We start from the raw sequence: 25136 nt of genomic DNA, 5'->3' as shown, positions 1-25136 counted from the left end.
AATGCATTTATTATAACTGCAATGTTTGGCGACTTGTCTGAAGAATTTTAGATTGTGGATAGTGGTGTGAGCAAGACATGTGTCATACATGAGAACTATTGGAAGGTTATATTGAAATTGAAATACTGGAATATGTAAAAATAGCAATAAGATATGTTGTAATAGGATATGATGTAATAGAAATAAGATAAGTCATAGGTACTAAAAAAATAAATTTAGAAAGTTATTATGGTCATTAACAGGTTTCAAGATCACTAATGTTCTTAATGGAATGGATTTAAAATTAAATTTATTTTCAATGAATCGTGTTTGAGTATGGGATACAACATGAGTTTGGATCAAAACAAATTAAAATTTGCAAAAAATAATGTTAGTGTTATTGCCAAACACCAAGTAGTATGTTTGGTTATATAAACATGTCATTTTAGTAAATTTAGTAAAGTGACATGGATTTTCACCACATTTTATCTAAATCTTTGATATCTAATATTACTGTAGAACCAAATTTTAAACAAAGCTTGGCAAAATGGCTGAGCATTTAGGACTTCAAAATTTTGAACACATAAAAGTTTTGAAAAAGAATAACATAATCTTGCAGACATCTAATGAAAAAGATTGCTTGTATAAAGGGCAAACAACATAGGTTTTCATTCAGTCCAAGCAACAAGACAATCAATTACACATGAGTGTTCATACATATTAATCTATGTGGCCCAATGGAAGTCAAATCCCTTGAAGATTCTAGATATTTCACATTGATCAACGATGATTATTCTCATTACAGAGTAATGTATTTTCCTAAAGAAAAGAGTAAAATATATAAAAAATTAAAATTATATTTAATAATATTAAAGAAATCTACAGACTATGAGATTAAGGTTCTAAAATCAGACAATAGTAAGGAATTTGTAAATAATAATTAAATCAGCTGTTATTGAAAGAAGGAATAGTTCATCAAAAAAATGTAATATATACTTCTGAGCAGAATGGTAAAGTCAAAAGGGAGATGAGAACCGTAGTAGAAGCGGCTAAAACTACACTACAAACAAAATCACGGGTAAAACATTTTTGGGTAGAACCCATGAATACTGCTGTTTATATTTTAAATAGAACCAATGTCAGTACAGAAGAAGGAAGAATACCATTTGAATTGTGGTTTAATAAATGTTTTTACATAAATCATCAACATATATTTGGTTCAGAAGTGTATGTACCTAAGCAAAAGAGATTGAAATGGGATGCTAAAAGTAAAATGGAATATTCATATGCGTTACAGTGAAGAAACAAAGGGATACAAAATTTATATACATGAAACCAAGAACAAGAAATAGCAAAAGATAAACATAAAACATAAACCTTTTATGTTTGTAAACATAAAAACTAAAAATGAAGTAAAAGAAGTTGGAAATGTAATTGGAATGCCAGAAATGATCAATGAAATTTAGTATGAAAAGATTGAAAGAAACATAGACAAAGTTGAAGAGATAACGCAACAAGAAAGATAAAATATTGTAATTGAGGAACAAGATAGCAACCCAGAGGAAAACAAACACAAAATACAGAAAGAAAATCAAAATCTTTGAAGAAGAAGAAAAAACCAAAGCTAATTTTAGTTGAAAGCTTATGAAACAGGCTTTGTTAGTGTCAATACAGAGGACGAACCAACAACCAATGCAGAAGCAATGAAATATAGTTATGAGAATAGACGGTCTAAAGCTTTAAAGGTCAAATTGAAAATGGTATTAAAAAAAACCAATAAAAAAAGAAGTGATAAAGACTAAATAGGTGTTCAAAAGGAGAAAAGTTGAAAAGAGTAATGTGTTATATATAAAGCTAGGTTGGTGGCTAGAGGTTTGCAACAGATGGACAATCTATAGTTGAATATCTATGTTACAAAATTACCAACAATTAAAATATTCATGAGTGTGGCAAGTAAGTTGGGTTGCGCAGATGGATGTGAAAGGTGCGTTTTTACAAAAGGAAATATATATGCTACTTAGTAGTAGTAAAATCAGGAAATTAAATAAATCTATCTATGGACTTCAGACCGACAGTCTGGAACATTAAATTTAATTCTGAAATGAAAATTAAGGTTTTATTAGATCAAAAAATGATTTTTGTACATGAAGTGTGTAAATAAAGAAAAGATCTTTTTATCATTATTGTTAATTTTTAATACTAGTGAAAGAAAAGTAGTTTAAACTAAAATTCATGTTAAATGAAAATTTTAAAATGAAAGATCTTGGTATGATTTGTTTTTCTTAGGTATCAAATGTCAAACAATATATAGTGGAAGGCATCACAATTATTGATCAAAGGTAATACTTTGAAAAGGTATTTCAAAAGTTTAATGTTAGATTGTAAACTAATTGATATACAAATTGATAAAACAAGATGGATCTGAAAGTCCAAAAACAGAAACACAGTACCATCAAATACTTGGCAGTCTGACAAATGCAGCAATGGGTTAAGGCCAGACATATGAAGTGCTACATGTTCATTATATTAAAAGTTCTTTTAATTTAAGTTTAGTTTACAGATTGAGACTGATGCAATTCTAGGATATGCAGATGCTGAATGGGATACAGATTGACAGAAAATCAACATCTACTGTAAAATTTTTGTTAATTTTAATCTTTGTGACTTTCTTTGTACTTGATTTCAGTGTTTTTAGGATACATGAAAATTCTGTCTTGATTTGGCACGATAATCGTGATTAAAATTGTGTACAATACTTAAAATCATACACAAATAAAATGCATAAATATGATATCATTTTTTACAAAAGTATACAAAAACAAGTGACAAAGTTGCAAATTTATTTACTACGGAATTAGATAAAGAAATGATGAGAAAAATTTAGAGATGATTTAAAGTCTTTGTAATATATCAATCACCAGATTCTTCTTACATATACAGTTTTGATTAATTTCATCAAGTGGTGTGTTGAAAGTTTGTAATAAAATTAAGATATAAATGTGCAGAATGTCGCAAGCTCGATGAATGTTTTGTAAGAGTTACTTGCGTGAGTATAAATGCGTAACGTAAATAGCTTAAAAGTTATTAAACCGTATCATCGTATTATCTTTTGTAAAATAAATTGAATTTTCATAACACAATACATATAGGTGTTAGTTTAATTTCATTTTCAATGTTGATTGTGATGAAACGTTACGGGATTAAATTACAAAAATGAAATTAAACAAGTTTCAGAACTTCGTACGTTATAAGCAAAAAAAACCTAACGCTCACTAACCTCTCTAATTTAAAAATTACCCGTCCTAAGTATCAGCTGACAAACACCTGATGATTTGTGTGAATTAATGAGAACATCTGTGATTGTATGCAGCTGTCAGTATCGGTTGATAAAGAACTTAGGTTTTGTTGGAATGTTTTTTTTTTGTATCTATCTTTCGCCATAGTTTAATGATCATTGTGTTGCCTGTATTTAATTACTTGAAATATTTTACTTAGATGACGATGATTCGGTAAAATGCCGTATTATGGATAACAGCTATGTTGGTTTGTAGTTAGGTTAAATGGAATGATCATAAAGATCAAATCTCCGTTAACTTTACCTTGTGAAATTAGTTTTGATGTGTACTTTCAGCTGGAATATGAATATTCGCAAAGGATATCGGCGTTTATTTTGGTATATTGTATAATGCCCAGAAAGTTTGTAATTCAAATCAAAACGGGATTGATTTATGTTAACAATAATATAAAACGCCCATAAATTTATAAAATACTTTACCTCATTTTAGGAAAGATAACATGACCAGCTGATGTTAATAATAAGTACTTTTGTACAAATGATTTTAATTTTTTTTAAATATCTATACATTATTGCATATGTCTGATTTTATTATTCAAAAATTTGTTAAAAGTTATTTATGTTTTTAAAGGAAAACTTTTCTAATTTATTTTGTTCATAAGTATTTTAATATATTTTTTTGTTCATAAATATTTCCATTCAAAAGGAAATTGATTTCTTATTATTAAATACATAATATACACTGTTTTCCTGTACTCTGTTTATTTAATGAAATATTTCATTTCTTATTCTTTAAGTATTAAAAATTTGATTGATACCTGTAGAACTACTTATTTCTAAGGCAATTTTATCTATCTGTAGAAATATTATTATTGTCATCTGGAAAAACTACTACCACTTAATAAATTTTGTAAATTTAAATGCTGAATTTTTCTGAACAATAATTTTACTTTGTTTACCTGAAATTAAAAAATTTCAACACCAAATTCTGTTTTTGGAACAAGTCTGCATTAAATTTTGTACAAAAAATTTATCAGAATTTTCCACATCGAATAATTTGTTAATTTCATAATTAATAGCACATCCCCAGCCATTTTCATCTGTTGATTATAAGATGTTTTACAGGTAATATTGTAATCAGTAATAAAAAAATAATAAGTTTATAAACATCAATTTTTTTCATACTGACATGATTATGTTAACGAAAAAAAAAAGTGAACAAAAATGCAAAATAAACCATAAATTAATCTTAATAGTATTCAGTCAGTTTTGGATTCAGCTATGAAGATAACTGACAGTGCTCTGTAAGATGACTGTTGTACACTACTATAGCATAGGACATGTGATGTAATCTCTCTTTGTAGTAATTATATATACATTTAAATACAAATTTACCCAACTGTCCTATGAGATGGTGTTTAGTATTGCCACACCTTGGTACTTTACCCCTAACCTCGCCACAGAACTCTAACCTTAACCCTAACCTCTCTTGACTGAACAGATTAGCGTCTGAATGTGTCACCATAACAAAACTTAATGGGTACCGGTAACATGGCACAGACTTTGGCCTTGCACAGATCACCTGCTTTCCAACATTTAGATCTAAATGTACAGATCTAAATGTCCAGATCCTAGATGTACCTACTATGGTGTATTAAAGTATGAAAAAAATTGATCCAGTAATTGCCCAGAACTATCAGTTTACAATCTCAGTTAAGACTAGATCTCACCCACCTCACAAAAATCATTTAATCTTTTTAAAAGCACTTTGTAAATCTAGCTGTGATAATTTTAAAAAAAAGGCCTGCAAGTTTAAATTGATGCTTTATCAACCTTAAATAACAATGTAGTTTTAATGTTTAGGGATTTAAATAAATATACCTTTCTATAATAAATATTAAATCAAATTCACAAGGGAAACAAATGACAGCAAAGAATGTTTCTGTTTTGTTACTGAAATATCACCTACTCCACAAGAAATGTTAAATAACTATGAGTAATAAATTTCAACCTCACAAATGTTATTTATAAAAAAGAGTGCTGTACAAGCTGAATATTAAGGAGTAAATTTTTTTTGGAACTGTCATCAAAATATATATATATATATATATATATATATATATATATATTTACTATAACTTATATATACTAGCCAAATTAACAAAACAAATTAAAATCAATGCAGATTTGTATTTTGGAGATGAAGAGGAAAATTAAAAAAGAAATAAACTGGTAAAAAGAAATTTATATTGCTTATAGACAATCAAGGTTGATACTTTCAAACAAGGTTGGAATCAGCCTTCCAAAACAAATATAATGTGTATTTGCTTCCAGGAGAAAACTTAACAGGTATAATAATGAAAAACCTATTACCATTATTTCAACCAATAATAATGAGGGTGATTTTCAGTTATTAATAAAAGGGGGTTAAAAAATCTTTCTTTCACCTTACCAACTGCCAGTAAATAAAAAATCTGAACCTTTATATCAGCAATTAATTTTTGTGAATTATTTAAGGGTTTATAGAATTTAGTAAAACTGATTGATATAGCAAATAGCATGAATTAACATTTTTAGAATTATATAGTTATCTAAACAGATATAATTTCATAAAACATGGCCTGTTCTAGTTTGAACCTAGGTAAATATATAAATAGCGAAAAGTATATTACAAAAAGACAAAATCAATTGCAAAGCATAATTGATGGTTCAAAATTATCTCTTCTACTTATATGTTAACCAGCCACAGTTGTAAATGATTTTACTCCAGACTGCATATTTTATAACTGGATAGGGTTATAATTGTTGAAGTGGTTTCATCCCCAGCCAATAAAGCTGTGAATAAAATGTCTAATTAAGATGTATGTGGTATCTTTCCAGTTATTAATGGTAATTGTAAAAATGTTACTTAGTCTAACCAATCAACCTGCAGAACACTAACACTAGCAAAAATTTAACTAAAACTAGTGTAAGACATCAGTAACTTAAACTAGTATAAAACATCAGCGTAGTTAACAAAAATACAAAGAAAGTTATGGTTGTAGTTTTGCATCAGAATATTCAGTATATTAGAAACAAGTATAAATTAGAAAATTTTTCAAAGGAATGTTTGACTGAGCACAATCTTAAAGATTTTGAGTTAACAAATATTAATCTGGAAAATGTGTGTCGTATGAAGTCATTGTAGAAATGGGAGTAAACGTTCCTCTGGTTACTTTATTAAGAGGTGATGTACAATTTTGTGGAATGTTCTGGCCTTTGCAATTACAAAATGTTGTGTAGTGGAACCAAATATTAATAATAAAAACAAAGTTAACATTATTTATAATTCTTCAAATGAAGATCTAAAGGTATTAATTGATAAGCTAGTTGACACCTTAAACTGCCTCGCTAACACAAGAATGGTTGTTCTTTTGGGTGATTTTAATATTAACTTAATGCAGAATGATTTTGGTAGTAGAAAGATGACAGTTGTTTTAAATTTTTTTATTATAAAATAAAAGTTTTTCAATCAGTTAGAATGCATGAAAGATCTGAATGTATATAGTTCTATAAAATTTCTTAACCAAATCATGAATTCTACACTGTAGAGGTTGCACAAGAGCCTAATTTTACATCACGCTGCATGTATCAAACACCCTTTTAATCCCGTTCATAATAAAAAAAGAAGTGTCATTTTACTAAAACTGACAAGGTTTTCTGTGATAGATTTATTCTTACAAACCTGAATATTGTTTTCATAATGAAACCCAGAAGAATTATTTTCAGTAAAGAAAATAAATAATAAGAGGAAGTTTTTTGCGATATTTTTAATAAATCACACCCATTAACTACTTAGAAAATTAAGCCACGTGTGTTGTTCTGTATTATTAAATAAATAAAATATATATTTTATTCACATCAATACCTAATAATACATTTTTATAAAAAATATTAACTCGCCAACATTTACCTGGATTAAGGAAGTAATTCCAAAACAGATATTTTATGCTATGCCAGTGATTCTTTATATAGCATTTCATTATAAACAATTTCAAACTAATTATTCACAGTATTGAAGATAGAATTTTTGCATGAAATAGTGTGCAGAATGTTTTGATATCATTCCTGTTGTATAAATATTATAGCTCTTTTATTTTTTACTATATATTTATTAATATAAAGAACCTAGTACAGAATATTGAGATAAGACCTATCTTACCTTAATTTTATCATGAAAGTACTTTTGCAGAATCCCGCATCCTTAGTCATCATTGAATTCATTTAATTAAAATGGATATTAAAAATGTTAGAAATTAAAAATACTGAAATAAACCATGTACTTGGTATAATGTTTGTTACATTACTATAACTTTATATTGAAAATTGTGTATTAATTTATTATATGAGTGCTGCATTACCATCTTCATTATAATATTACAGTAATGTAACAAACATTACTTCGTGTACATTGTTTATTTCAGTATTTTTAATATCTTTTTCATATGCATTTTAATTTAATTAAATATGACTGAGGATATTCAATATGATTGATGATGCAGGATCCCGCGAAAGTACTTTCATGATAAGATTAAGGTAAGGTAAGTCTTATTTGAATATTTTGTAATAGGTGGTTTATATTAATAGAATTAAAAATATAATTTGACAGTACAGAGGAATAATATGAATCTTAAAAAGATTAATTTCAATAAAATTACTATATTAATAAAAAAAAATTAAGTTTTTTCACTATTTAAAAATGAATCGCAGATTCTTTTATTCAACTTTAAACTTTTGTGATATTCTGCTTTAAAAAATACACCTACAAAGGTTTAACTTTGATTTTGTGTAACATTAGGTTTATTACAAAACTTAGTTCCTCACCTTATACCATTTGACTTTCTTTAAATTTCAGTCATGGAAACCATATAACATGTAAAAAATTATTTATCTTTTAGCTCTAAATACTATTACATAAAAACTTACGTTCTCTTTCTCTTTTTAATGTACATTGTTTACCAAAATTACAAAATTACCTGACTAGATTATAATACTTAAAACCTTCCTCACACTTCAAAAATTGTAGTCGTAAATGATCATACAAATTGGATCATCAGTTCAAAAATTAAATAAAATTCAACATAAGCAAACTTATGTTAGCAAATTAATCTGAACATAAGGGATTTTTAATTTATTTCTATGTTGAAGCTACACTGCTTGACCATTCTTTAATTTTTCTGTCTAATGTGAAAACCCATTCAAATGGTGGCGTGACATGTCCACATGTCATAAATGTCAGAACCGAGCACCCTGTTCTTTGGTTGTTTAGTAATTTTCATGTTATAATTAGTGTTTTGTGAAATTTTATTTCATTCTTTATTACAAAATCATATTTCTGTATTTTTTGTTCGGTTACTTGAATATATAGTAATGTACATAACAACAAGAAAGCATTCAAAAATTATTTCTCTTTCTGAGAATACTAGGATGACACAATGACAAATTGCTTCTGAGTGTGGTATTGGACTAGGGATATTGAATGCTATTTTAAAACTGAACTTACTTTAAAGAAACTGGTTCCTTTTTACCTCAAGGAAAAGCCAGATGTGGCCATAAAAGAAAAACCTCTCTTAGACAGGATTGGTAATTATTGAGAAAAAGTTTCGATCCAAAATTACCTGCTGTGGATTTAAATTGAGAATTAGCAACCAGAACTAATTTACAGATGACAACTGTTAGACACTGACTTCTTGCAGCTGGATGGAAAGCTGATTGTCCAAGTAAAAAGCTGCTTTTAACACCAGCAATGTGAAAAAAACAGCTCTTGTGGGCCAAAGCATATGCTAACTGGACAAAGAAGACTGGAATAATGTTATGTTTTCTGACAAGTCACATTTTCATGTTCAGGGACAAAGGGTTCCATACATTAGAAAAGCATTAAATGAAAATGCATTGGCTCATATCTAACAATCAATTAAACACCCCCAAAAAAATACTTTGGGATTGTTTCACATTTGAAGCTCCTTGATAATTAATTCATGTAGATGATTTGTTGAAAAGTGTTGTATATATCAAGATTCTGTAGGAAAAGATTTTGACACAACTTCAAAACAACTCCTACAAGGCAATGGAGTTTTCCAACATGATTTGATGCCATGCTTTACCACCAAAAAAGTATAAAAACTTTCCAAAGAACAAAACATTAAAATGCATCTGTGGCCAGGCAACTCCCCAGTCTTAAACCCAATTGAAAATCTTTGGGCAATAATCAAAAAATGATTTTTAAGAAAGAATACCACAAAAATTGACCTATTAAAGCAATAATATTGGTTTGGTTTTATAATGAAGAAATCAGAGAAATGTGTACTACACTTATTAATTGATGCCAAATCGAGTTCATGAAGTGTTTAATAATAAAGGAGGACATGTTAATTACTGGATATTCACAAATTGTACAGATATGATGTTTTTTTTCTAAATGAAGTTACTTTTCATTAAATTATATTTTTATTCAAATAAAATTTGTTTGGATTAATTTGTGCACTACTGTGTCTATATATATATATATATATATATATATATATATATAATTATACATATTTAAAATGTCAATAATTTATAGTCATAGCAGTTCTGACAAATCAGGAGGTGGAGTTTTTCTTTAAGCTTTGTTAAAATCTTTCGGTTTCTGTTGCAAAATGTAGATTAACAGATAAAAAAATGATAATTTTTGCTGTTGTCTGTTAAATAAAGGTAGTGGCATAGGTTAGGTTTAAGTACAATAAAAATGTAACTTTACATGAACATACACTTTTATACGGTTGTGGAAATTATGCTGCATTGTTCTTTCTGTTATCACTTTCAAGAAGAAACTACCTGTAAAAACTAGCGATATACTTAAAGAAATGTTATTAGATTAGGCATGAGATGGCTGAATGGTTTTAAACTTCTTATCAAGTGAACTATTTACAATTATGTTAGTTATTATAATACAATTAGATTATTCACTGTAGCAGTCTAATTTTTTTTATGGTTAATTCATTACAATTAATTTCTATTTCATATGAAATAGAAATTTTACAATGGCATGCTTGATTGGTATTCATATTTGGAACCTTCTGAATGATAGAATGAAATGCTATTACTCGGCTGTTAGACATCTGCCCTAAAAATACTCCTATTCAAAAAACCTTTTGTAAAATATTTATAAAAGTGGTCAGAATAAAAATACTAAGAGTCCCAAATCAACAGTCATGCTACTGTTTAATATCATCATCAATCAATAATTTTTTTACCTTATTTCTACAACTTTATTTAATTAGAAGTTTATTATACATTTGATTTTTATTTCAGGATTATTACAGTTCATTGAATTCAATAGTTTGCAGTTATCAATGTCTGGAGGATATCCATGACCAGTAGTAAACCAGGTAATTAAATTTTGCTAGCTGTATACAATTTTATTTATATCTCAAATATAGTATTTAATTTGGCCTTGTTTATTATGGTGTAGTGTATACTTTTATTTTAGTATATTTGATCTAAATGTACTTTAATTTAAAAATTGGTTACTTCATTAATTACAGTATGCAATATCTTATGCATCTTTTATTGCAATATCTTATGCTGTACATAAATAACGAAGTGTAAAAAAATCTTTTAAGTAAGATAATTTACTCTTAAAAGAGGTATTTGACATATGTATGCATATGATATGATGCTTTTCTGCATTGAATCTCTCCTTGCTTGTGTCAGCCAGCTCTTCATTTACAACTTACTTAATAATTTTATTGCCTAATAACAACATTTTGTAACTTCTGGTATGTTATGTTCCCCTATATTAGTATTTAATTCTTCATTATCCTTTTCAGTTACACTTCATTATGTTTATTTATTCTTTCAGAATCTATTTTAACTCACCTGTTTATTGCATAGCATGTTTGAATTTTCCACTCATAATCTAATTAAAACTAGAAATTCAAATAAAATTTACCACTCTTTTTGTAAACTTTCTAAAATTAAAAACCCATCTAAATGGAAAATTTATTTACATAGCCATAAGTAGCAGGCTGGTAAATGGATTACCAACGTGATCCCATTAGTTCTTATCATGTTCTCTCAACATATGAATGTGATGACCTGAAATCTGATCATTTTCTCCAGAAAAAAAATTGAAACCTTGATTCATATAATTAGTAAATACTTCACAATAAAATTAAAGTAATTTCTTCGCATACAAAATCATTTTTATTTCTTCCACATGATTACACACATGAGAAAAAGATTTTAAAAGACTAAGAAACTGTTAGGAGAAAATTTCCAATCTCAGACCTCATTCCCATTGAAAGAAAAAATATATTGTTTTCCATAAGCTCTTCAACAAAAACTATTAAACCTAGCTAAAAGATCATAAAGATTCATATTTTTATTTTTTTATTAAGAATCAAAAATTTTTTAGGTCCAAAATTCTAATATACGAGGCACATTCATAAAGTAAGGGCTGTTTGATCATTAAAAAAAATTAACTCTTGAGAAAAGGTTTTTATTTACAGTTTTTAGTTTACTAGGTATCTACTTCACTTTTCCACATAATCGCCATTCAGTTCTAAGCTCTTTTCCTAATGCTGCACCAGTTTCTTTAACTCCTCTGCATAGAAGTTCGCCGCCTGGGAATTGAACCTGTTAACAATGGCAGTCTTGAGTTCCTCGTAATTTTCAAACCGTTTTCCACCAAGCTACTTTTTCAAATGCAAGAAGAGAAATTAGTCGCTAGGTGCAAGGTCGGTACTATATGGAGGGTGGTCAGAAAGTTCCCAATGAAAATCTTGAATCTTCTTGGTTAAGGCAGCGGTGTGAGGATATGCACTGTTGAGAAGGAGGATTACACCGAACAACAGTTTCCCGCATCGTCAATTTTGGATCGCAAATCTCAGTTTGGTGAGCATTTCAGGGTACACGTCAGCAGTAATTGTTGTACACTTCCATAAAACCAACCAAAATGATGCCCTTTTCATCCCAAAAAATGGTAGCCAATATTTTTTGACTCGAGTACGGAGATTATTTAAACTTTTTCAATTTTGGGGAACTTGAATGGCGCCACTGCATTGACTGTTGTTTCGATTCTGCATTAGCATAGGATATCCACATCTTGTTGCCCATAAGTGTGGGAAAACAAATCATCTCCATCTTGTCGATAGCGGTCCAAAAACACTCATCCACTGCACATTTTTTGCTCTTTGTGTTGGTCAATGAATTTCAGCTGAAGATCCGTTTGTACACAAAAATTGAATCACAGTGCACACTTCACAACTGGCAAGGGAAGGATTGTCGTGGACATTGCAATCTGCATTCACGCCAGACAAACGACTACTGAATCAAAACAACAACTGCAGTGGCTTCGTAAATAGCCGATAGATGGCCCTGCATGCGTGAAACTATGTTCAGACTCGCTAATATTTAAATATAAGCCGATGGCCCTAACTTTATAAATATACCTCATAACTGTAAAAGAATACAGTAGAAATGAATAGCAGGAAATCGGATAAAAGATTAGTTACTAAAATTTTTTACCCCAATTTAAAACAACTTATTAGCAAAGAATTGCTTAGAGCAGTTGCAAATTAGTTTAGCGCTAGTTATTAAGGAGTCTGCCATTTATTTACATAATTTATCACATTATCATCTGCCTGGGTACTTGATGCTTCAAAGATGGAGTTCTACCACCATTATTCATGAAATATTTTGTCATATGTACCCATTCTAAAAATGTTGTGAGAAAAATATTTTTTTTTTTTTTTTTTTTGTCTTCAGTCATTTGACTGGTTTGATGCAGCTCTCCAAGATTTCCTATCTAGTGCTAGTCGTTTCATTTCAGTATACCCTCTACATCCTACATCCCTAACAATTTGTTTTACATGAAAAAAATATTTAAGTGTCATAATTCTTCAGTAGAATAAAATGAAAGTGATAAATGAATATGATCAAAAGAATGTGAAATGGAAATATCTATTAAGCGGTAGGTATTTATTTATTGAAAACAGTACATGTTTCCTGGTTTCAAACATCAAGGATTACCTCAAATTTATCTTCATTAATGACAAATTTTCTAATTGCAGTTATGATGTAGTAGGTTAACCCATTATGGATACAGGGAATGTGCAAGATTGTTTAATTATACAAAGGGCAAAGCTTCAGTATTTGTTTGTAAATAAACAAAGTTCATATCTCACATTTTTATTAAAATGGTGTGGTCATTAAATTTGACAGTGATCATAATACTAAAATAATAATCAATAAATAATAGATGATATATTAGATGGCCACTTAACACAAATATTTGGAGTGAGTTTTTGTAATGACATGTATTTATCATGGATTTGAAATGCGACATTCTAAGTACTACATCACCTACAAAAGTAATTCAAAATAGACATGCCTAACTCACACACATGGAATAGGAAATACTTACATTTGTTTAACAGGAAATTACTTACGTTTGGTGGAAAATGTTTTATTTAACACAATTTCAAGTATACATGCTAAGAATTGCGTTCATTTCAAAATGCTATATGTTTGGCATGCCGTATTTTTATTATATTTAATTGTATAGTAAGAAATAAAGTTAAGTTATTGCATGTGCTTATAAAGGAGTTAAAAAAAGAACATTTGCTGTAGCATTTTTTTGCTGTCAGATGAGAACTTCAAAAATGTGTAAATCAAAGAACTGGTTAAACAAATGAGAAAATTATACACATATTAGCCTGGTATAAAAATTACATGAAAATAATCCTGAAGATTAAAAAAATTATTTGACAATGAACAATACTGTTTTTGATGATTCATTAAATTTAGTTAAATCATTTAAAAAAAATAAAATTAATACCAATGCACCCATTTCACACACTGATTGTTCTACCTTCTTAAATTCTTTTTGAAAACTGTTGTGCATGCCTGAAAGTTTTTCAAAACAAATTTCTACTCTATCATATATTCTTTTATATAACTCCGCCGATTGTTTGTAAGTTGTCATTGTTAAATTACAGGTAGCATAATCTTTTCTCCCACTTTCCATAAATATTGGATGGCATCAGTAAAGTTCTACAAAATTTGTCATAAATTCTTTAATTCAGTATCATGTATCCTTAAAAGAAAGTTACATATACAATAAAAATATATTAAAAAATAATTAAAATTATATAATACTTACGTCATTCTATAAAACATAAAATAACAAATTAACTACAAAATATGAATTTAAATGTAAAATAATGAAGTATTTAGGCAGAGTGATTGGTTCAAAGTTGTCCTGGGCAGACCAGACAGCGAAATTAAAGACAGAACTAAATTACGCTTGTAAAAAATTTATTTTATTCATAACCTCTCAAACTTTAATATAAAATCAATATATTATGCTTTAATTGAAAGTAGCCTTCAACTTGGAATATCAATGTGGGGAGCAGCCTATTACTCTGTATTAAAACCTCTTATAATAAGACAAACATATATTATAAGAACTATTTGCAAAAACCTCAAACATTTAATTCCTTAGCCATTTTCAGGTACTCTTCAACACTTGCATAAGACTGTAGTAATATTTTATATAAAAAGTGGCCAGCAGGAACAAAACTACATTCGCACTGCTTACAACACGGGAACGTGGAGCATCAAACCGTGCATACCAAACAAAGATATTTTCTGTTGTATTAAAATCTAATAATTATTCAAGTTAGGTAGTCATTATTAGAGACTGTATGAAAAAGTTGTTGTATAATTTAAAAAATTATTTTATTATTATGGTAAAGTCATCATCAGGGTGAAAAATCCACTACGCGAGTTTCATGTTTGTTTTAAAAAGTGGTAGATGTGTGAAGGATGTTTTAACATTTTTAGTATTATTCGTATTTCATTGAAAATCTGAACCTGTGATTAATAAACTCAATTAGTAATTTGTTTTTCTTGTGACATAAAATTTAATTAATTTTCTTGAATGCAAAATGTGTTTACAACACTTTCTTTATATAATTTCAGTGATCTAACCATATTTAACAATAAACCTAACTTTATACTTTATCCTTTAACATTCTTCTTTTAATTTTCCTCTCTTTCCACTAGAGATAAATAATTATCTAGTTCTTATTATGTACTTCTATCCACCACCTCCTTTAGATATATATATATATATATTATATTCCTTGCTATATAACCCTTTTTCTGTAGTGAAGTCACACATTATTTTTTCAATGATTCCACCATCAAGATAATCTGAGTAGTTGAATGTAAATTTGAAAAATATGTTGGTTTCAAATCTGCTATTATTACTTTAGACGTGTAAAGTTTGAAAAAGTTATTTGAGAGACAAATTTCACCCCCAGAAACAATTTCTTGAATTCTTAAATTGGTATTGTAAATCAAAATATAGATTTTCTGAAGAATAGAGATGATATGCAGGAGTATGTTTTGGATGAATTCAATCCAAATTCAGTTCACTTCAGTTTCAGCACGGATTTAATTATGAGGAATTAAATTTTTAATAATAAGAAATATGATTTGATAATAAAAAAAAATTGTCAGATCTGGTACTGTAGATGTCCATTCCCTTTCCCTTGAAGGGCTTTGTATAGAAAGAACTGTCAGATATAAGAAATAAAACTAGTATAGGATTAATGCTATTGGTATATATAGGCTTCACATCAGTTCATTAATCGATTTTCTTCAAGTTTTTGAAACTGTTTTGCAGTCAGTGTACCATAAAAATGTGATATGATAAATTTTATTATAGATGCTTTTAGGAATCTGTTTAGCTTCAAGCAATTTAAAGATAAGTTTTCATGTAGGAAAGTAACCTCAAGACCTATTATTTCCATTTTTTTAAAACAATTTAGTTTTAATAGAGTCGTACAAGTAGAAGACATTTTAAAACTTAATATTCAGCTCTTTCAAGATTGGCATTGCAAGTGAATTGTTATTAATGGCACTCATCTTAAAATCCCTTTAGTATGTTATTGAGTGTTATATTTGACCTGCGCTTCTTTTTACTAATTTAATATATTACTAAATTTAATACTGTTAACATTATGGCTGATAAATGTTTTTTGTGAAGTTTTCAATTTATGGTTATTTGTATTATGTTCCATCTTTATGAGTTGACTTCGAAGATTGATTTGTTGTGTATAGTGCTTTATGCAAACTTAGTTTCTCAGTAATTAGCCATTCACAGATGTTTGTGTGATTCATGCACCAAATACTTGGTGCACTAATTTAATTTATTTTATTAAAAAATTTTTTAAGTTGTTATTTCTGAGACACCTGGAGTGCAAACTTTTGAGTGTTTCATTTCATGATGAACTGATACACTCAAAAAGAGAGTGAAACGTGTACTAGTTTCATGCTGTACAATAATAGTGTTATTCTCATCTTTTACAAAATTCTTATTTCTTACAAAAAATTTTTACAAAATTACATAGTAACTTTGTAAAAGTTTTTGCAGTCTTAAAATAAACACACTTACATAAACATAAATAATGTATACACAGCTCTATGGATATATATATATATATACATACGAGGTCTGTAAATAAAGTAATGAGACTAGTTTTTTTGGCAGCCAAAGTGGCAACACAGTAACATTCTTAGTAAACATATGGTTATATGAACAGCTGATTTATATTAGGTATTAGTATTTTTAGTCTGTTGTTGCCACATAAGACTTAAACAAACTTTTTGTGACACTAGTTTTTGTTGTGCATTTTGAAAATGAGTGATACTAATTATGAGCAACATTGTGCAAGTTCTGTGTTAAACTTGGCAAGAATGCTACTGAAACTTTTTCAAAATTGAAAAGAGCGTATGGAGATGATGCTCTGTCACAAGCCGAAGTTTTTAGGTGGTTTAAAGCATTCTCAGTTAGCAGGGAGTCAGTTGCGGATGGTCCACATTCTGGATGACTGTTAACATCAAAAAGTGGCAATAATGTTGAGCAAATCAGAGACTTGATACGGTACGACCGGTGTGGCGATTAACTATCAGAATGATTGCAGAAGAATTGAATTTGAACCATAACACAGTCCATCAAATTTTGACAAACGAATGGGACAAGAAAAAAGTTTGGGCAAAATTAGTCCCAAAAAACCTCAATGTTAAACAGAAAAACAATAGGGTGGAAGTGTGCCACAATCTTCTAGGACGAATTTAAACCTATTTCTGATCTTCCAAAAAATGTTATTACTGGTGATTAATCTTGGATAAGAGTATTTAAGTATGACCCAGAAACAAAACGCCAGAGCAAGGAGTGGCACACTTCAAACTCACCACGTCCCAAAAAAGCATAAATGAGCAAATCAAAAATCAAAACTATGCTAATTTATTTCTTCAATAGTAATGGCATTGTCCGTAAGGAGTTTTTGCCTACAGGACAGACTGTAAATCAATATGTCTTCCGAGAAATTCTTGAAAGACTGTGGAAAAAAGTTGCCCATGCAAGACCAGCCATCAAAGACAACTGGATGCTGTATCATGAAAATGCACCTTGTCACACTGCACTCTCAATTGATGGGTTTTTGGTAAAGAAAAACATTCCTGTAATTCCTCAACCACCTTATTCACCTGACTTGAGTCACTGCGACTTTTTCCTGTTCCTGACTTTAAAAAAACACCTCAAAGGACACCATATTGGAACATCTCGATTCCCCCCTGAGGGGAGAAGATCCAACCTCGCAGCATATCTGGTCGCTGCACCACCCTCTTCGTTCCTTGCCAGTTGTGGCTTTAACGGAGTACCATTTTCGAACAGTAGAAAATATTTTTTTAAAAATGTAAGTGACCATTTGAAAGATTTTCTGGTTTCTGAGTTCAAACACTACTATGAAGAACAGGAAAACCATTTGAAGCATTGTGTGGCTTGCCAAGGGAACTATTTCGAAGGCGATAAGAGTCCATGTTTAATTGCATTGTAAATAAAAAGTTTTTCTGAACCAGTCTCATTACTTTATTTACAGACCTCATGTGTGTGTTACATATATGTAAAACAATGTATATAGTATGGTTATAATCAACAAAAGAAAATTACCCAAAATATTCTTGATATATTACGATTTTTAGGTAGTAAAAGAATGAGAACTAGGTACTCCTATGTAAATCCTATATGGGAGTTACCATGTTTATAATTTAAATATGAAAATTGGAAATAATGTATAACTTAATTTCTCACACAGGTGCTATTATAATAATATGCAACTTTTCTAAAGAGAGAAAAAATTAGAAATAATAGTGGTATAAAATCATTCATGGTGTGTAGTATGATGATTTAGACTTCTGAGTATGAATTTAATTACTTTATTCATTTTAATGTACTTGACTTTATTATAACTATCTTACTTATAATTTTTTTTATAATATATATATTATACTTTATTATGTATCTTATTTATACTTATAATAATCCCATTCTTTGATAAATTAGATTATTTTTTAAGTAATCCTCTTTATGTAGCTGTTTTTTAATGCTGATTTAAAATTTTTATTTATTTTTAGTTGTTTGATGTCTACAGGGATTTAATTGAAAATCTAAGGTGCGATAAAAATATAAAATCTATGGAAAATATCTTTGTTGGTTTGGGCGGTTTGATGCTACGTGTACCCTTGCTGTAAGCAGTACAAAAGTAATTTTGTTCCTCCTGACCACTTCTTATATAAAATATTACTACAGTCTTATACAAGTGTTGAATGGTACCTGTGTTGAAAATGCCTAAGGAATTAAATGTTTGAGGTTTTTTTGCAAATATTTCTTATATGTTTGTCTCATTATAAGAGGTTTTAATACAGAGTAATAGGCCCCTCCCCACATTGATATTCCAAGTTGAAGGCTACTTTCAATTAAAGCATAATATATTGATTTTATATTAAACTTTGAGAGGTTATGAATAAAATAAATTTTTTACAAGCGTAATTTAGTTCTGTCTTTAATTTCGCTGTCTGGTCTGCCCAGGACAACTTTGAACCAATCACTCTGCCTAAATACTTCATTATTTTACATTTAAATTCATATTTTGTATTTAATTTGTTATTTTATGTTTTATAGAATGACGTAAGTATTATATAATTTTAATTATTTTTTTATATATTTTTATTGTATATGTAAAATTTCTTTTAAGGATACATGATACTGAATTAAAGAATTTATGACAAATTTTGTAGAACTTTACTGATGCCATCCAATATTTATGGAAAATGGAAGGAAAGACTACCTGTAATTTAACAATGACAACTTACAAACAATCGGCAGAGTTATATAAAAGAATATATGATAGAGTAGAAATTTGTTTGATGTTCTCATCGGACAGTAAAAAAATGCCACAGCATATGTTCTTTTTTTAACTGCTTTATAAGCACATGCAATCACTTAACTTTATTAACTACTATACAACTAAACATAATAAAAATACGGCATGCCAAACATATAGCATTTTGAAATGAACGTAATTCTTAGCATCTATACTTAAAATGTGTTAAATAAAACGTAATGATCATTACAATTAAATTTACTTTCTCCAGGATGGGTTGGTTATCCATTGGTTCTGTTACTTATGATTTTTCTCTCATTATGATTTTGTATATTTTATTTGTCGTTTTTAAAAAGCCCAGTTTCAAAATATGAATACCTCAAATAGAAACATTCTTTCTTAACTACTGAGTTTTTCGTTCCATTTTGTACTTTCTATTATGATTCTTCAGGAATTACATCAGTTTAGTATTTTCAAAATTACAATCATTATTTTGCTTCACTGTTATACATGGATATGTTGACAGTTGTTCTAAAATTTATTGTAAACTTGACAAACCTCCAACATTGCAGTGGTTCTAAGCAATCAAAGCTGGGTAATTTATAAACATTACTGATAGCAGTAAACTTCTAGAATCAGTATACCCTTTCGCAGTGTGTTATCTGTATCAGGATCTGTTTTTAACTCAAAACTTCCCACTACTTTTTTTAACATCAAATGGATACAAAAATTTTAGAGATTTTATTCACGAAAGAGTGTATAATAATGAAAACAAAAATATTGGTTCTGATCACAAATAAGCAAGAACATCAGTATAAAGAATATGTATAACACAGATCTTGATACAGATAACACACTGTGAAAGGGTATATTGATTTTAGAAGTTTACTACTTACTATATAAGCATAAAACAAGGTATACAGTAAGTAAGTAAGTATATTAAGTGTATAGTAACTCTCATATTTTTACATTTTTTAAAATATTCTTGTGTTTTAATAATTATTTCAGAATGTCTTGGAGTGACTTGCTAAGAGCTGTTGAAGAAGATAATATAGATTATGTGGAAGCTTTATTAAAGCATGATGTATCTCTTATAAAACAGGATACTGAATGTTTATTTGACAAAGTCATAAGTGTTCAGATGTTAAAAATATTTTTGTTACAAGCTTACAAAGAAATAATAGATTTTTGTATTGAAGGCGGATTCTCAGTTCTTACACATTCAATTGCATTTAAAAAAAATATTGCCATAATAAAGGAAATAGTCGCCTGCGGTCGTGATATCAACGTTCTGGATGGACGAGGTTATACCCCATTGATGCAGTCAATATTGAGCAGAAGAGATTTAAATTTTATTGAAGAAATTTTAAAAATGGGTGTAGATGTTAATAAATGTGGTTGTGATCGATTATCCCCCCTACATTTAGCTAATGAAAGGGAAGTTGTTTCTTTATTAATTAAGTATGGTGCATGTGTAAATGCTAGAGATAACTACGGTCGAACACCTTTAATGCAACCTTTAATCGCCCAACGAAGAGATATCAGAGCAGTATATGAGTTAATTAATGGCGGTGCAGGTATAAAAGAAATAGACTCTTATGGAAATACACTGTTACATTATGCAAATAGCGCTGAACTAGCATATGTCTTTGTTAAATGTGGAGCTCCAGTGAACATTAAAAACAGCTTAGGACAAACACCATTAATGTTTGCTATACTATTGCAAAAGAACGTTGATGTAATTAAATCTCTTGTAGAATGTGGAGAGGATGTGAATTGTGTAGATGATAATTTAAATACTCCCCTTCATTTCGATTGTACTGATGAAGTAGTTAATCTCCTTGTATGGTATGGTGCTAATTTAAATATGAGAAACAGATTTAATGAAACACCTTTGCAGACAAATCTATTATGTTTATATTCATTTAAAATTCCTAAAGCTCTTATTAAACATTCCCTTTTAACTAGCAAATGTGAAATTTCCACTGAAAATATAAACATTCGTATTTCTAATGATTACATAGAAAAATGTAAAATAGAATTGAATAGGATGAAAACTATGAATATTAAGATCAATTTATCATTTTATAGTTTTTGTGTAAATGAATGTAAGCACAATAAAGTTATTAGTAATTCATGTGGAAAAGTTTTGTATAGTAATAACCAAATAAAAGAAATGTTTCCACTTTTTTATGATGTAATTGTGATGAAAATGAAAAGTGAGAAATGCAAACAATTTTTGCTTGGAAATTTGGATAGATTATCTTTGAGAAGTAAAACTGAGACTTTTTTGAATGACATTCAGAAATTACCATTTAATTCAAATATCCAATCATGTTCATTTTTCAAAAGTATAGAGCTTAACTATGATTGTTTATACTGTATAGTGAAATACTTCAACCACAGACAGCTTCTTAATTTATTTCTTGCATCATTTTAGGGAATGAGATATTTTTCATACTTTTTAATAAGTAGAATAACTTATATTCAGGTCTTTTTCTAAAAGAAAATTGTAAGGTAAATTATGAGATATCAATTTATAGTAGTTATGTATCTTGATTGGATGAAATATTTTGGCATCCCTACTGTGATATACATGTTACACGACTAAAATCTACATTCTGTAATGTGCAGTTGCAAAGTTTTACAAAAATAATCTAGAAATAAAAATGAAAATGAAATGAATTCTTGCTTGTGTATATTACTGTAATTATGACAGACAGTTGACAAAAACCTATAACTTTCTGGCTGTGTTTCTGTTATCAGTTACTATGAGTGTTTACATTGAGGGGATATTCGACTTCAGTGACATCTTTTTATTCATAATTTTTTCTTTTAAATTTATCATTTAAAATTCTTAAATTATAACAGTATTACCTATATTCATTAAAAATCACAGAAATTAATATAATTAAATCTAAGGAGATTTTGTAAATATTTATGTAATTCCAGTTTTTATGTTTACTTTTTCATTAAAATAATCAATATCTTAATTTTGTGTATTATTATTATGTTTTCTACTTATATGTATATCACTGTGCTAATTAAATTCACTATTAATTGAAATGTAACCACCAAGATACAGTAAACAGATAAGTAAAACTTACCACTTACCAAATAATAATCAATAATTATTGATGTTATTTTGGTAAATTTATGAGTACTTATCTGTTTACTGTGTTTTGGTGGTTAAGTTTCAGTTAATATTAAATATATATATATATATATATATATATATACACACACACACACACACACACACACACACACAAGAAAAAAAAAACAAAAGTAATGAAATGTGTAGAGATAAAGTAGATGGACCACTAAAAGACTGTGGAGGTAGAAGAATTTTGTTATTTGAGGAGTAGAATTAGTAAGGATGGACAGAGTAGGAGTGATATAGAATGCCAAATAGCACACGCAAATGAGCTTTCAGTCAGAAATATAATTTGCTTACATCAAAAATTAATTTAAACATCAGGAAAACATTTTTGAAAGTATATAGGTATTTGGAATGTAGCTTTATATGGAAGTGAAACGGATGATTGGAGCACCTAAGAAGAAAAGATTAAAAGCTTTTGAAATGTGGTGCTGTAGGAGAATGTTAAAAATAAGATGGTTGGATAAAGTGATAAATGAAGACATGTTGTGGCAGATTGATGAAAGAAAAAGTATTTAGAAAAATATAGCTAAAAGAGACAGATTATGGCTACATCTTAAGGCATCCTCGAATAGTCGCTTTGATACTGGAGGCACAGGTGAAAAATCGTTCATATAGGCAGCATTTGGAATATATAAAACAAATTGTTAGGAATGTAGGATGTAGAGGTATACCAAAATTAAATGACTGGCACTATATAGGGAATCATGGAGAGCTGCATCAAACCAGTCAAATGGCAACTAAAAAAAAAAAAAAATATGCACAGGATGATTCAGTAGGAAAGGGAAATAATTTGGGGACCAATTCTGTAGACTGAAATAAGGAAAAACATTCATACAAACATATGTCTAAAAACTCTTTGTTATTGAGTTAGCGAAAAATTGTACCCAGATTTCAATTCCCCTGGTGAAATGAGACCATATTGAAATTTTGAAGGCATTATATAAGGGGTAAGCTTGATGGTTTCTTTTATGTTTCTGGTAAAACAGGTCCCAGAACTGTATCTTCCATAGTTTTCATGATATTCAATGTAAAACAGAAAAATCTGGTGACAAGAAAGACTGTTTTTTTTTTTTAGGTTTGAAGTATAATAACTTTAGAAAATGACTTAAACAAAATGCATGAATTTTATTATCAAAACTTGTAGAGAATATAATTCTGTGAATAGTGATGTAATAAAGTTTATGAAAAACAAAAAAAAAAAATTTTATTGTTAAAAACAAAACACAAAATTTAACAGAAAAATATTATGAACTTGTAAAAATACATAATAATAATAATAATGAGCTGTATATAATATAAAAATAATATATTTTATAAAATAAATCTATTATAATAAAATAGCTAATTAAAAAGGTTCTTTCATATTAGAACGTGTTACAAGAAGAATTTATCAGCAATTTTTAAACAGTGAATTTCTTACAGTGCTTGAAAATTTATCACTGATAAAACAAATGTACTATCAACTTATATTAATATATATATATATTCAAAACATTATTATTACAGGCAGAAAATTATCTAATATGATAATCAACATCTGTTACAAACACTATTCAGGATAGCAGATTGTTAGGACATTAATTGGAAGATGTATTGAATAAAAACTAGTTTAGTTTTAACAAATAAGGGTCTAAGGGAAGCAGTTTTAGTGCTTAGATTAATTTTTGGCTGAAGAAAAACAAAAAGCTACCTATATTTATTTTCTATATTTCAGCACTGCTGGCTGTGATTCCTGCAATCAGGACTAGGCAGGCTTAACTCACAGGATAGTAGAAATTAAAAAAATGATGGCATCAGCTCTGAGCTTTAATATTTCTTACAATATTTTTGTTCAGAATGTATTTAGCATTCCAGTATCTGTACTTGATTGGAGGATCAAAACATTTAGGCAATATATCATTACCATTTGGTTATTCAGAATAACAGTTTCATTACGCTCCTGTAAGTGTTTTAATTGTATGTACATATATACAATGTTTGTAAATAATGAGACTTTTTTTTTGGCAGCCAAAAAAAAATGTTCATATGGTTATATGAACAGCTGATTTATATTAGGTATTAATATTTTTAGTCATTGTTGCTGTGTAAGACGTAAACAAACTTTTCATGAAACTAATTTTTGTTATGCGTTACAAAAATGAGTGATACTAATTATGAGCAACATTGTGCAATCAAGTTTTGTTTAACCTCTGTGAGAATGCTACTGAAAGTTTTTCAAGATTGAAAAGGGCGTATGGCAATGATGCTCTGTCAAGAGCCCAAGTTTTTAGGTGGTTTAAAGCATTTTCAGATGGCGAGGAATCGGTTGCGGACGATCCACACTCTGCAAGACCATTAACATCAAAAAGTGACAATGTTGGGCAAATAAGAGACTTGATATGGTACGACCAGTGCGGCGATTGTCAGAATGATTGCAGAACAATTGAATTTGAACCATACCACA

At 28.7% G+C, this 25136-nt stretch overlaps 1 protein-coding gene across 9 annotated transcripts; it reads left to right on the top strand.

Moving 5' to 3' along the window:
- The first annotated feature begins 2864 nt into the window (after window positions 1-2864).
- On the top strand, window positions 2865-22523 carry LOC142323987 (uncharacterized). Of its 9 annotated transcripts, none has more exons than XM_075364499.1 (4): window positions 3309-3488; window positions 5460-5623; window positions 10607-10683; window positions 20539-22523. In XM_075364499.1, the coding sequence occupies exon 4, from the start codon at window positions 20540-20542 to the stop codon at window positions 21968-21970; it is 1431 nt and encodes a 476-aa protein (XP_075220614.1). In that variant the 5' UTR covers window positions 3309-3488; window positions 5460-5623; window positions 10607-10683; window position 20539; the 3' UTR covers window positions 21971-22523. The 9 variants fall into 9 exon arrangements, with proteins under 9 accessions (XP_075220655.1, XP_075220636.1, XP_075220647.1 ...); XM_075364468.1 differs by having other exon boundaries at window positions 3309-3522; XM_075364462.1 differs by having other exon boundaries at window positions 3309-3652.
- Window positions 22524-25136: the final 2613 nt, after the last annotated feature.

The sequence above is a fragment of the Lycorma delicatula genome, chromosome 1 (assembly GCF_047948215.1).
Source record: "Lycorma delicatula isolate Av1 chromosome 1, ASM4794821v1, whole genome shotgun sequence".
In the NCBI taxonomy this organism is placed as follows: domain Eukaryota; kingdom Metazoa; phylum Arthropoda; class Insecta; order Hemiptera; family Fulgoridae; genus Lycorma; species Lycorma delicatula.
The sequence above is the reverse complement of the archived record's forward strand: the minus strand, read 5'-3'. Positions and strand labels throughout refer to the sequence as shown.